The 13,162-nt window shown below is 40.3% G+C and overlaps 1 protein-coding gene across 5 annotated transcripts in view; it reads right to left on the bottom strand.

Annotated features, from left to right (window-relative positions):
• The window catches only part of cdc42bpab (CDC42 binding protein kinase alpha (DMPK-like) b), a 53,484-nt gene that overhangs the window by 26,947 nt on the left and 13,375 nt on the right, over window positions 1-13,162 (bottom strand). For all 5 annotated transcript variants that reach the window (XM_088285539.1, XM_088285540.1, XM_088285541.1 and 2 more), the window contains exons 2-5: window positions 9,376-9,467; window positions 5,827-5,910; window positions 5,343-5,438; window positions 4,496-4,644 (exon numbers count right to left, since the gene is read on the bottom strand). In XM_088285539.1, the coding sequence (XP_088141665.1) occupies window positions 4,496-4,644; window positions 5,343-5,438; window positions 5,827-5,910; window positions 9,376-9,467 (421 nt within the window). The remainder of the gene's footprint in view (window positions 1-4,495; window positions 4,645-5,342; window positions 5,439-5,826; window positions 5,911-9,375; window positions 9,468-13,162) is intronic.

Raw genomic sequence — 13,162 nt, 5'->3', positions numbered from 1 at the left:
GGCTAAGCTAATACTCGGCTAGTTAGTACAGTTAATTGGGCAAGTGTGTCACAAGACTCCTGCGGTCTTTAAGAGCAGCATCGAGACTAGAATAGAGGGAGGTAAGCTCTTCTAAGACACACCATCCATCTGGGAGGGCCATCTGGTTGCAGCCTGACAATAAACATGCACGCCCGTGCGTGCACACACAAGCGTGCTCTCACACATACACACAGACACACACACAGGAAGCCACACAGACAAGGATGTCTCACATGGATCTAGGCAAGCAATTGTTCTGACTGTGTGACCTCTGGTACCACTTGACACAGGCGAGGAATACAAAAACCAGCAGTGCATTTGACAGGGCCAAATTAAAAAAAAAAAAAAAATAGTATTACGAACTTGTGAATGATTCAAAATATTTATTTTACACAGTTACTATCTATAGAACATACCTTAATGTTCAGATGAGGCAAATATGTGATATGCAGATTCAAACGCCAAAACAACAATCCTTTAAACTCTCTTTGGAGCTATTAGTAGTTGTGCATCACTTAAATAAGATTTTACTCATTCCTAAGAGAGACTTTATGGTTAAATCAGGGGATTGATTATAGCATTAATAGTAAATTCTAGTACCTTTAAAATATTAAATACATCGGGGAGCCATGAAGTGACACATGGTCCTGATCAATAATAAGGCGACCTCCTATCTTACACACGCACACACAAACCTCCATAGTAGCCAGATTCCACTCACAAAGGATTACTATCACAAAGGATATAGTAGATTTCGTGCCTAAAGGACTGTTAGGATACCCAACATTGCCATCGGCACAGCTCTCCCTCTATCTGTCCACACATGGCAAACCCTTCTCAGTACCAACCCCCACATCTCCTCTCGCTCTGGCAGAATAGGCCTTTTTGCTCACCGCACAAACCCACACTAGACAGATGTGGTGCTAGGCACTGCTAAGCCATCGGGAGTTTGGCTATTGAAATGTTTGTCAGGCCCTGCTGTGAGGCCACGCAGATCACTGACCACTGACTACGACTAACGCACATTTAGTCTCGCATGAGAGCTGACCGATGTTGAGCAAAATTTTTGGTGTGTTTCCATCCACGCTTTATTTTGTCTCTGTCATCCACATAAATGTCAATCTAATACGCTTCATGCCAAGATAAATTTGGTGGGCATATAATTGCAATGAGATTTTAAGCCCACGCTTAAAAGTATTTTAGGCCTTAAGGCTTCAAGATGTGTCCTTGCGAAACAAAGAATGGGACTATTAATAATCCCTGGAGACTGAAATAATCCACTACATTTGTGATTATGCAGAGGAAAACCATCAGATCATTGATCTACTTTGGAACCACAACCTTTACAAGTGCAAATAGAAACTGTTTAGTGGATGAAGAGAAGGAACAATTTTGCAATTAATGACCACCGAGGGCTTCTAATTTTTAGGGTGACTGCATTGTCGTTCACTTGAGTCATCCGAAAAGGAAACAGGCTTGACCTCATGTCGACACACCACAACCAAGATGAAAACACACACCCTCATTTTCATGCTGCTAAACACACATACAGTGTCATAGTGGCAAGCTCCCATGCACACACCCACACACACACACTTTCTCTTATGGGGCCAGCAAAACACACCCTGCTCAAGGGATGTATCTGGATCACTCCACCCTCGGCAAAAAAGAAAGAAAAATTTTTTAAAAAATGAAAGAAAAAAATCTGTCTGTTTCTCTCACGAACGCATGGACGTTAAATGTCGAGGAGGGGAGGGGCCGAGTACATAGCGCGACGTATCAACACCACACCCACACATCTCTCACACCCCATCATTACTGTCCCAAACAGTCTACAAAAGACTTTAATGGAAACAGTGTCATCCTCCCCTTCATATTCATTTTCCTTTTCTTCCACTCTTCCATGTCTGCCACTCCTACCAGCACCCACAGCGACCCCGCGATTACAGCATACAATTAGCGGCTCCCCACTCACTTTCCTCTAAATTTTAATGTCAGCATCTTTCCATCAAACGTCAACTTCAGGCCTACCAGAAACATGATTTAAAAAAAAAAGGCTTTTGGAACTAATTACTGGAATTCCCATTCATCCCAATGACGAGAATGGATTTGGGTGCGGTGACAACAAACTTAACTCGTGAGTCAAGGCACTACAAAGGCGAAGATGTGACAAATGTTTTAGATAGGCCGGAAACATAAGTAGTAAAATAACGAAATACCCATCTGCGATGTCTACAATTAAAAAGAGCACAACCAACTATGGCAACCCGGAAGAACATGATAATGCAATCAGCTTCTCGTAGAAGTTTCCAATCTGTGGGATGATATGCGTGTCAAATTCCTGGTGTGCGGGCACAGATTTGGAACCGGGTGGAGCGTTCCACTTGCTGTTAAGGAGGAACAAGAATTGCGCTAATAGCAGAGTGAAACACTTGAAATTGTCTCCTATCAAATGTCGCATGCAGCTGTCACCCTACGGTAGGGCAGGGGTGGCCAACACGAGGCTGGCGGTCCCCCAGTGTGGCCACAGCTATTCTCAACTCAGTAATTATTGATTTTCATCAGATAAAGCACAAACAGGATCAGAGAATTTATTTTCAAAATTTTCATCTGAAAGGATTTGTGTTTTGGGAGTGATGGCGACAGCCCCTTTTTGCCATGTCAGACTTCCTTGTTACTGTACAAGTATTAAACAATGTTTAATACGTGAAACCTGAACCATCATTTAAGATCACTCTGCTAATATTGACAAGGATTACAGCAAACCTGGCAAGCACACAAAGAAAATGTTAAAACAAAAAGTCCTTTCTTGGGGCATTGTGTACATTCTGAACTCCAGTGGGTTTTCACACTTTAAAAGTAAGTTACTCCATCCAATGGTTTATGTTTCCAGTCCACTTTTAAGAATAATGTTTTTTTTTATATTAACAAGTCAATTTCAAGGCTTTGATGCTTGAACTGACTGCTGCCCCATATATTTATCAACTCTAAAGCAGCTTTTCACTTCTGACTGTTTTCTGCTCCTTCATCTATAATTGCTTTGCAAACTATTTATGCTTGTCACCTTTTGATGATGTAAATGTCGGATGAGTGTGACCTGAGCGCCCACTGCAGTCACATCACATCCATATCCAATTTATATTGACACACAAAAGAAGCCTGGGTCAAATATAAAAAAAAAAAGAAAATTAAATCGAAATTGTATCGTTTACATTGCATGAAAATTAAGAAAATCAGCAATGTGTCTCATATGTCAGTGGTTGCCGCCCATCAGGCCGCAGCCCAAATGCTGGGGGAAAAAAAACTTGCTAATTGTCTTGGTTGCATTGCTAACGAGATGAGTAACGATAACAAGTATGAAGTCTGCTCATCAAGAAGTTATTGCAAGTCTGCGGCTGCAAAGAGGCTGATAGAAATGCGAGTCATAGTTTTCATCTGCAACTTTAACCATCTTTAGAATAAATTTGTTGATTATAAGATATAAGGCAGTCGATCGACCACTACAACATTTTTGACTATCTGTGTTTCTGACATGGCTGATTACACTGTAATTATCAGTGGCTTGCTCTCCCACCAGTTCCTTGCTCCTTCTCCTCATTTGGCAAGTAAAAATAAAAAAAATTAAAAAAAACTTTTGGAACGCAACAGCCGGCAGCGATGCATTCAGGCTGCAACATGTTTTGTTTTGTCCTCCGCACCATTTCAAACCTAACCCTCTACCCCCTTTGGAGAATTGCAACAGTTGGCGTTTTGTCTCCCTAACTTTGATTCTCAGATCAAATAACTGCAGCTGGGTAGTTAAACTTTGGGTGATTAATAATTTTTATTGCATTCAATTTCGCGCTGAAAGAAAACGGTGAGAACACTTGGGTCACACATGCAGCAATGCACAATGTGATATGATTTGGTATTCAAGAGGGGAGGAAAAACTAATAGGATTGACTGTTTAATTAATGTTAGTAATTGAATAAAAATGATCAAAAGGATGCTGACAATGCAAATACTGTCCTTGTTGCTCCTTAAGAATGAAGTTGAAACACAAACACTAATGTAAGGCGAGTGTTGAAAATCAAAGTTTCAAAAACATTTGTTGGCATATCAATACCACCGCGAGTGTAGGAACAGTTTAAATCTTATGTTGCGTTTGTTGAATCATCGACCAGGAGCAGAGCAAAGCCCAACAGAGTGGAGCAGCTGCTGGTCTCAGATTGTTTCGTCTGTGCGGGAATTCTGACTTAATGGGTAAAATTATGTCTTTATTCTCACAACATAAAAACAATTTTTTTTTTTCTTTTCAGTGAAGTCACAAATAACCCTTCCAAAAGCTAACAATGCGGTGTTTCGTTTCTCATTGCTTCTGACAGGGCACCAAAACATTTATTTATTTATTTTATCTGGAGTTGCTCAAGTATTCTAAACAGCAACAACAACAAAAAAAAACACGGTTTCATCCTGTGATGCACTTGCTCCTCACCTGTGAACGTAGTGAAGCTGGTGAATAGAGTCAATGGCAAGCACCATTTCAGCCAGGTAGAATCTGGCCATATCCTCGGGTAGTCGGTCCTCAAATTTACTGAGCAATGTAAGCAGGTCACCGCCCACATAGTAGTCCATGACCAGGTACTAAAACAACAGAGGTTTGTCTTAATTGCACTGACAGTGGACTAAGAAGGAAAACGACAACTGAGTAGTGTGTGGGGGGAAATCAAAACATACGAACAACATAATGTGGGACAGTGTTTTTTGCAGGAGTCAAAGTGAAGGAACCCAAGAGAGACAACCCCCTGTCTGCTCACCTATTACTATAGAGGTGACCAGAAGATGTGAGTGCGGCAGAATAAGCATGCAATTTGTTTTTTCTATAATTAGATGACTGGAAGGGCAGTGGTGTCTAGTCTTAAGACTCGATGGGAGTGTCTCGGGTAAAGTATTTGTTGTGAGAATGTGGGAAATGGAATGACAGGCAGTCCTGGCATTTGAACTCTGGGTCAAAGAGAGAAAGAGAGAGAGGACAGACGAATGATGGCCATTGTAGCGAAACGGAAGGCTTGCAAATCTAACTCTTGGGGATTAATCTTACATTCATGTTATCAACATTTTTTGTTGCCTGATTTCCCACAATACACGGTCATGTTGTGCTTCGCTGTAGTGAATGAATGTGCAGGTCAGCAGCAGGCAGGTCATCTGCCGTACTTAAGAGATAGTATTGTGTTCTAAACAAGAGTGAACTGGTGAAAGTAGCAGATGGGGCTGCTCGGTGCAAAGAGAAGAGACAGAGTGCAGACTATTATTGGAACACAAAAACTTGTATTGCAGCTTACCAAATTGTTATCATCCTGGAAGGCGTAGTGGAGGGTGGTAATCCACTGGGAGTCCCCATTTACCAACACGTCTCGCTCCTCTCGAAAACATGCCGTCTAAAGCAATACAATAGATTTTGCAATCAACAAAAGGAGCCACAAAAAATACAAAAAAAAATTAAAACGGCATGAGTAAGCACCAAAAGGTTCAACACAATTAGTTCTGGGATGCTAGTCAACTGTTAATATAATGACGTAAACACAAAAAGGATTCCTGAAAAGGTTATTCCCGTATTTACTGTAAAAACAACTGTGTGAAGTGTGGCATAGTGGCAACATGACTGATATCATGAATGATTTTGCTTGAAATGTATGGAAGAACTTCATGAGAAAAATGCAGAGGTTGTACTGTCGCATTAAGATCCCGTCATGGAGAAAAGAATCTGTCCGCTCTATACTAACGCAAACCCACGATTGTTTCTCTGGCTGGCGACTTGACGCTTACCTCTGCTCGCTTCAGCATCTCCCATTTGTTAAGAATCTTCATGGCGAATACTTTGTCTGTATTTCTCACCTTCACGACTGCCACCTGTACACAGGGGTAAAAAAAAATAAATAAATGTGGTCGATACAAAGTCCATAAGATCTGGAAATGCATACCGAAAGCCACGATGCATCCAACCACAGATGAAATTATCTCAAGTGTTCTTCTACCAAGTGGAGAATGCGATAAATTACTAATTTCTTATAATTTCAACAAAATTACTATATGTTCTATAGTAAAGCAACTGTTAATACATATATAATCTAAGTGCTTCCTTGATTAATGTTTAAAAAAAAAAATTAGGCGGCTGCTTGTTTGGCAGTTTTGTGCCAACCTTGAACGACAATTTTTTTGCACTGGGGAAAAAACAGACTGGTTATTTTGTTGTTTGCTTCAAAGTCTTTGTTTGGGCTGCATGCACTTGTTTTGTCCATACTTAAAATATATATTTTTTCATTCATCTTTATAGGAAGTGCGTGGTCCTATGTGGCCTATGAAAAGTTGTGTCCTTGAAGCATTTAAATTGCTCTGTAGAAGTTCTAATTCAAATTTGAGTTTGCGCCTGTCTTTGGCATAGATATAAAGGACATTTCGTGGATAGATCAATTCGTGAAAGAGAAAGTACGGGTTAGGAGACTTGAAATAGGATTAGGTTTGTGCCACCCAACGTAAAAGTAAGTAGCCACTTAATCTTTAATCTCTTTTTGCACAATCTCAATGGAGTAGTCCAAAATTGACAATGCGGGAGAAATGAGAGTTAATGTCATCGAGGGGAAATGTTGGCTAAGTGCGAGAAGTTTGGGAGGGGAAACACAGCTGGATACTTTCAATATGATTCACAATTCCAAGGAAAGTCTCGTCTACAGACATGAAACTGCAAACCAATCAACTGGGAATGGAAACATTTGTACAGACGCGATATTTCGATGGAAGTCGCTAAACACTGTTGGCATGCACACAACGGAAAACGAGAACTTAGTAGAAACAAACATCTGCAAACAACGTGAACATTTTACAAATTACAAACACTTTTAATACCCACTTGTACCTCCTTCACAACATAGCTACTGTTGTGAATTATTATGTGATTTGTGACCTAATATATAGGTAGGTAATGCAAAAAAAAAATATCTACGCCCGTTTAACCGTGAACGGCAGACAGAAACCAAAGAATTAACAGGGAAACATTTGTGACACACGCGCACACAGAAACAAACAGAAGCCCATGCAACGGAGTCTGTAGACTATTAAATGAGCTGGGGAATGTTGCTAATGCAATACAATGATAACATTCCTGCAGTGTTTAGATCCCTCCAAAGAGAGGCAGGGAGGAAGAAGAGAACAGGACAAGGGGGAGAGCGCACTGTTCTTGGCAAGGCCTTGGTGTTTTTGTCTCCGCTTGTCACTTTACTTGCTTCTTGTGCTCCGCTCCCAGCATTAGCTGTTCATCCCTTTTCCGTAATTATTCATTCAAAGTATATTTTAGGGCAGTTTGTTGATTTAATGAGGCGAATGATACGCAGGTAGTCAGCAAATGTAATCCAATGCATGATTTGCTTTTTATTCATGAATGAAAATATTCTCAGGGTCTGTAGGTTGTGTACTCTTGGGAAAGAAAAACAATGGAGATGTTCAAATCATGCTAAGGCCTGATCTTGTACTGGAAAGAAACAACAACATGGCGCACAAAAATGCACACAACTCTTTCCAGTTACTCAGAGAGCTTTTTTTTTTTTTTGGGGGAGAAATGAGATTTTTAGCCCTCTCATAGTACTCCCCACTAACGAACACTGCTCATCACCACTCAAAACAATAATTAGATGTTAATCGAAATCCCTATGAATTTACAATTTGTCATTTATGGGCACCTATTGTAATCTTCTTTAGCCTACATGTCTCGACGGTTAAATGCAAGGATTTTGGTGTCACTGCCCAAAAAAGTGTTGCAATTGGATGACTAAATAGAGCAGTAATGAAATACCCACATTGTTTTATTAAAGGGGAAGTCAAGTCCAAAAGATGAACATTGCGTGAGAGGAATATAAATTAAGCTGTTTTTAGCCATCTCAGGGCGCTACTATTTTGTCACTTTTGTCGATTGAAAATTACATCACATCTGCTCAAGGGCTCAGGAAACGACCAATCATAGCTCGCCTTTTTTCTGAAGCTGAGCCACGATTGGGCGTTCGATGAGCCCTGACCAACTGTAATGTCATTTTCACATGACAGCAAGTGATAAAATGGCCACGCCCGAGATGAAAAATTGGCAGATTTTACTGCTTAATTTATAGTCCATAAACACATTATTAATCAAACAGCCATGTTTTGACCAGTAGGCCTGAATAGAAAATTTTCTTGTCAAGAATTTTTTGGGGTTGACTTCCCCTTTAACTAAGGTGGCGGTAGCACTGCGGATATTGGAATGTGACCACAGGGTAGCACCTTTTCACAATTCCCAATATAAACCAGAACCCAATGCTTTTAAAAATACACACACCGGAAACACATGACTCATGCATGCACATTCCAGCACTGGTGTAGTGGTTAGTGTAGTGCATCGGAATTGTAGCTACATGCTCACTGGTGTGTCCAAACATATCTCCATCCATCAATCAATCGCTTTATTAGCCATTTCCCCTCTCAGATTCCCTGCCATCTAGTTTTTAAAAAGTTTTATTTTAAAGCAGGCTCTATTAAAAACGGTAATTGGCGAGAGTCACTAGTCATTTACAGTTTATGTTCCCTAATTGTCTTGAGCTGAAAACATATGGGAAACTATGCTTGGGGACTCACTGACTTGGTTTGTACAAATATTTTGCAATAATAACAAATGTAGGGTAAACACAAGGCCAATCTATAATGGATCAATTAAGCAATAAATAATTCTCAAGGTGAGCAGTTATCAATCAATTTGCAGCTGTCGTTTGCTGATTATTGTTTTTATGCAAGAGGATTGGCTGAGGGCCGCGATACCCGTCCTTACAACATTCCTCGCCTTTGACATAATCACCTGAAACCCATTAACAAGTATCTTCCAACCTCCTTATACGCACCCATACAAGGAAGAACAAACTGAACTAAGCGGTATTTAGTGGTTAATTTCACTGCTACTTTAATCTTGTGAAGTGAGAAATGTGAAATTTCCGATTGCAAGTGGAGTCACGCTCAAGCAGCAATCTAGCACATCACGTTACTGCAAAAGGAAGCAGCCCAATATCAGACGTTGTCATCTGTTAGATCTTTGTAATTAAAGTATTAAGCTACAACGCTTTGTAATATCGTTGGATCATATTGCAAAAACTTGCCTCAAGGAACAAGTTTTAGAATTTTTACATGTCTGCAGTCAACGCTGACAAGTATACAAAAACCGCATTAAATTTGACGTGAGTAAAGAGCCGCTTCTAATTGACCCATGACACCTGTTTCCTTAAAAAGAGAATTGGGGGAAACCCACAATGGGAGGTTGTGAACGGCTACGATGTTGGCGCATGAAAACAGGAGGAACATTACCTCTCCAAAAGCTCCTCGTCCAATCACTTTGAGGATTTCAAAGTCTTCTTTGTGAAGCCGCATCTGCTTCACTTTGGATGTGAAGGGTTTTGCTTTAAGGAAGAAGAAGAAGAGGAGAGAGGTCAAGTTCATTCAAATGTGCATCAGGTGACTACTAAAAGACTTTACGTGGAAACCACAGATTGACAATAAGACATTCAAGCATCCGAAAAACCATAGGAATTTGTTGAAAAGGGTGAAATGAAGACTAAGATTATTTTAGTTTTAACACAAAGACAAACGCAATGTTACAGCTGCAGCTGTAGTGAAATGTGCTATACAAATAGTTGTATTGTATCATAATTTCAAAAGCACAACACTACAGCCTAAACGTATCTAAAAGTAGCAGACGCCCACAGACACCCAAATGGATCAAATTAGGAAATGTTTGTTATTAGTCAAACGACTACAAACGTCCACGCCCTCTACACTTGTGTCAGCGTGGGTGTGTGCCATGATTTTATAGCCGAACCACAAGTGTTGCGGAAAATGACATTTTCACACTGTGGGGGTGACGCCTTTGGTCAAAAGTAAACCAACACAGAAGGTCAGCAAGTGGAGATATGATGGGCTGACAGTTTGGCTGCTACGACTGCTGCGCACGTCACTCCATACAATGTGTTAAATTGGTCAGGTTGTGAAGGCTAATTAAAAAAAAAAGTTTCTAGGGAACACGCCAGATCATTTAGAGCGTATTAGCATACTGCATCAGTGTTGTAGAACGTGAACAAAGGTGTAATTGTCACAATCAAATCGTCAAAATAAAAAAAATAAAAAGATTCTCCAAAAGCGGGAATTATTGGAGCCAGACACTCACGCTTGAATAGACAAAATGAGGTTGTAAAATTTGCATCTCTGCTGATATGAAAAGTGTGTATTTTAAATATTTCCACGACACATGGGTAGCATTTTCTCACTGACTGGCCCACAAAAAAAAAAAGGAAAAAATTGAAAAAAATGCCTGGTGGGTTACTAGATGAGAATGAACCAAAATCTTAAAAGTAGAAACTGTCTTCTGAGCTTTACGGCTAAGGTAAAATTGTATGCAAGAGGAATAAAGTAATAATGTTTAACTCTGCGATCCTGTAAAATTGCTAGTTCAAATTTGTTACAGAATCTCCGGCATGTTCCCGTCATGGCCTTCTCCAAAAGAAATTCAGTGAGTACTGAACTGTATGTGCTTTCACACAGCGGCAAAGCATCCAGTAATTACACAGCGAGATGACATCTCGAACATTGGTGCCAGCATTTGATGGGACTACTACAATATTTAGGGGATGACTTCCCAGAACATACATCAAAATACAAAAGAAGTTGTTTTTTTGTTTTTTTTGGGCGGGGCAGATAGCCAACGCCTATCATTGCATTTATTGAAATAATCCGTTATGGCTGCACTAATTTATTCTTGGAAAAAAATGAATGAAACCCCTTGCAAAGTGTAAATACAGCACGACATTTCGACCCCTCGAGGCAACCTATATTGGCATCGATCATTAGGGGCAGCCGTATCAATATATGCTAAAAGACAACATCAATTATTCATCACTGAGCACACGGGTTCTACATGGTTATTGTCTCATTTCCTTCATCAGGAAGGGCATGAAGACAAAATTCAGCGGCAACCGACACTCGCTCCTCTGCTGTCATCCTGACAGCGAAGCTTATTTTTACTGAAGCATTATTACGAAGACTATTCAGCCATCACATCTCACACGCCGGCTTCTTAATCTAAATTGATTTGACAAGGTAGTGCTGGAGAAATGGGTGGAATACAAGTGTTCACTTCTGGTCTAATTCGTCATTAAGATGAATGTTAGGGCGCAGAGTCGAGGTAATGGAGCAAGGAAGAGGAAGACGTGATTAGTAGCTGTCTGCTGAGTCAGGAGCTCCGCCACATGAGACGTCTTTCATCTCCGGAGCCCACAGGTCCGAGCCACAACAAAGCACGCATGCAAATATGTGCACATCCAACCAATGATTTCTATCTAGTTCCTCACATCAAAACCAGATGAATGCCGAGCTGTTGTCTTTCTGGTTTTCATGGAAATTCCATAGCTTGACCAAAAAAATAAAAAACAAAACCTTTGAACAGAAAGTGATTTACTGAAACACACGCAGATAACAACCTGTTTTACTGGCATGCTATTTATTACTGGAATTTGTCTTATGGGTGTGAGCATGTAGCTAAGGGCAGACGCTGTCACTGCCTGAATTCGATAAGCGACGAACTAACCCACATTTACGTAGCAATCAATGTGTCTGCTTTCCAGCCACTGAATTGAACATGAATGATGCACTCCATTTTTATTTTTTTTAATTTTCTATTTAAACCGCAAGACAAGCAAATACCATCCAGTTTTGTCATCCATCTTAACTCGCTGGTAAAATACACAGGTGGACCCAAACATAGCAACAGTTGCGAAGACAAGGTGTGGCAAGAACCCCTGGCAATGATTTGGAAAGTGTCAATCCAAGCTCGCTCTGAGCGTGACTGAAGCTCTTTGTTTGCAAGAGCTTTTGCATCGACTACACAGCTGGTGAGTCAAGATTGGAAAAAGCTGACATGTCAGACAAGTAGTTTAATGCATTGCACTACGTGGGAAAGACACGGACATGCGATGAGCACGTTGCATGTGCCGGGCTATGTTTGCAATCTACACTCTGAAAAAATGCACAGGCATGTTAGGCCTCGGGAGCCAGTGAAACTGGAAAAACGTGAGTGACGCCAAACTTATTATCCATGTAGCTCAGTAGAAGGGCTGTAAGCAAAAAAAAAATAAATAAAAAAATCCAGACCATTTATCTGGCCAATCTATCGTTATCACAACAGGGGCCATTTTTGTGCAGTTTCAGGCAAGTGTGTTTATTTAGCTTAAATGGCACACTTGTGAGGCATTTCAGTACATTTTGCTGGCTCGGCTTAGTTCAAGTTGGCATGCAAGCGTGACTGATGTCTCATTCGCACAGCAGGAAACTCTGACGAGAGCGGTCAAAATGAATGCATGTATAGACATATCCCAGCGCATTTTTCATGTTGAAAGTACTCCATTGGGTTGATACATGCAAACAAGGGCAGTTAAAATTAAAGCGTGAACTCAGGAGATTTTATTTATTTTTTTAACTCCATTAAATATTTCAGTTAACTCAGTCTGATTTACTTCAAAACTAATTTGCATACTTTGCAAATACCATATTAGCGGTACATTTTTAGCACGCTCAGAGCAAATCTCCCTGCTCAAGTTACCACGAGGCCTTGCAAACCAACACTGCTGGATTGTGCCGCTTGAGTGCCGTTGTGAGAAATGATTCCAAGAAAAACGCCAGTAAAGATGTGTCCATTTAGATCGTACACAAGACTCAAAGAAATCTATTAGAACGGTCACTGAATTAAATACATGCCATATTCTCCTCATTTGTCATTAAAGGTTATATTGTTTGAACGAGTATTTTTCATTAGAGTTGCTAATGACGGCTAATAGCTGCGTGGGAATTGACGCTGGGAGAAATTTAGCCAACTATAACTGAGCTCACTAGGAATCTGAAGTCAAGCCTCGAGGTCGCACTGTATGTTTTAGATGCAAATACGAGCAGCGCTGTTAGCGTGAGTCTTGTGCTTCACGTTGCTTGTTCTGCAAGGCACGTCACACTCACCATTCAGTCAATATTAAAGCAAAAAATAAAAAAGAAATATTGAATTTACATGACAATAATTAGACTTAAGATAACATTTTTCTTTGCTTGACTTCCA

This window comes from Idiotropiscis lumnitzeri, chromosome 21 (assembly GCF_059441095.1).
Source record: "Idiotropiscis lumnitzeri isolate Australia: NSW breed Sydney's pygmy pipehorse chromosome 21, RoL_Ilum_1.0, whole genome shotgun sequence".
Lineage (NCBI taxonomy): Eukaryota > Metazoa > Chordata > Actinopteri > Syngnathiformes > Syngnathidae > Idiotropiscis > Idiotropiscis lumnitzeri.
Note: the sequence above shows the minus strand (reverse complement) of the source record. Positions and strands in the feature narration are given on the sequence as shown.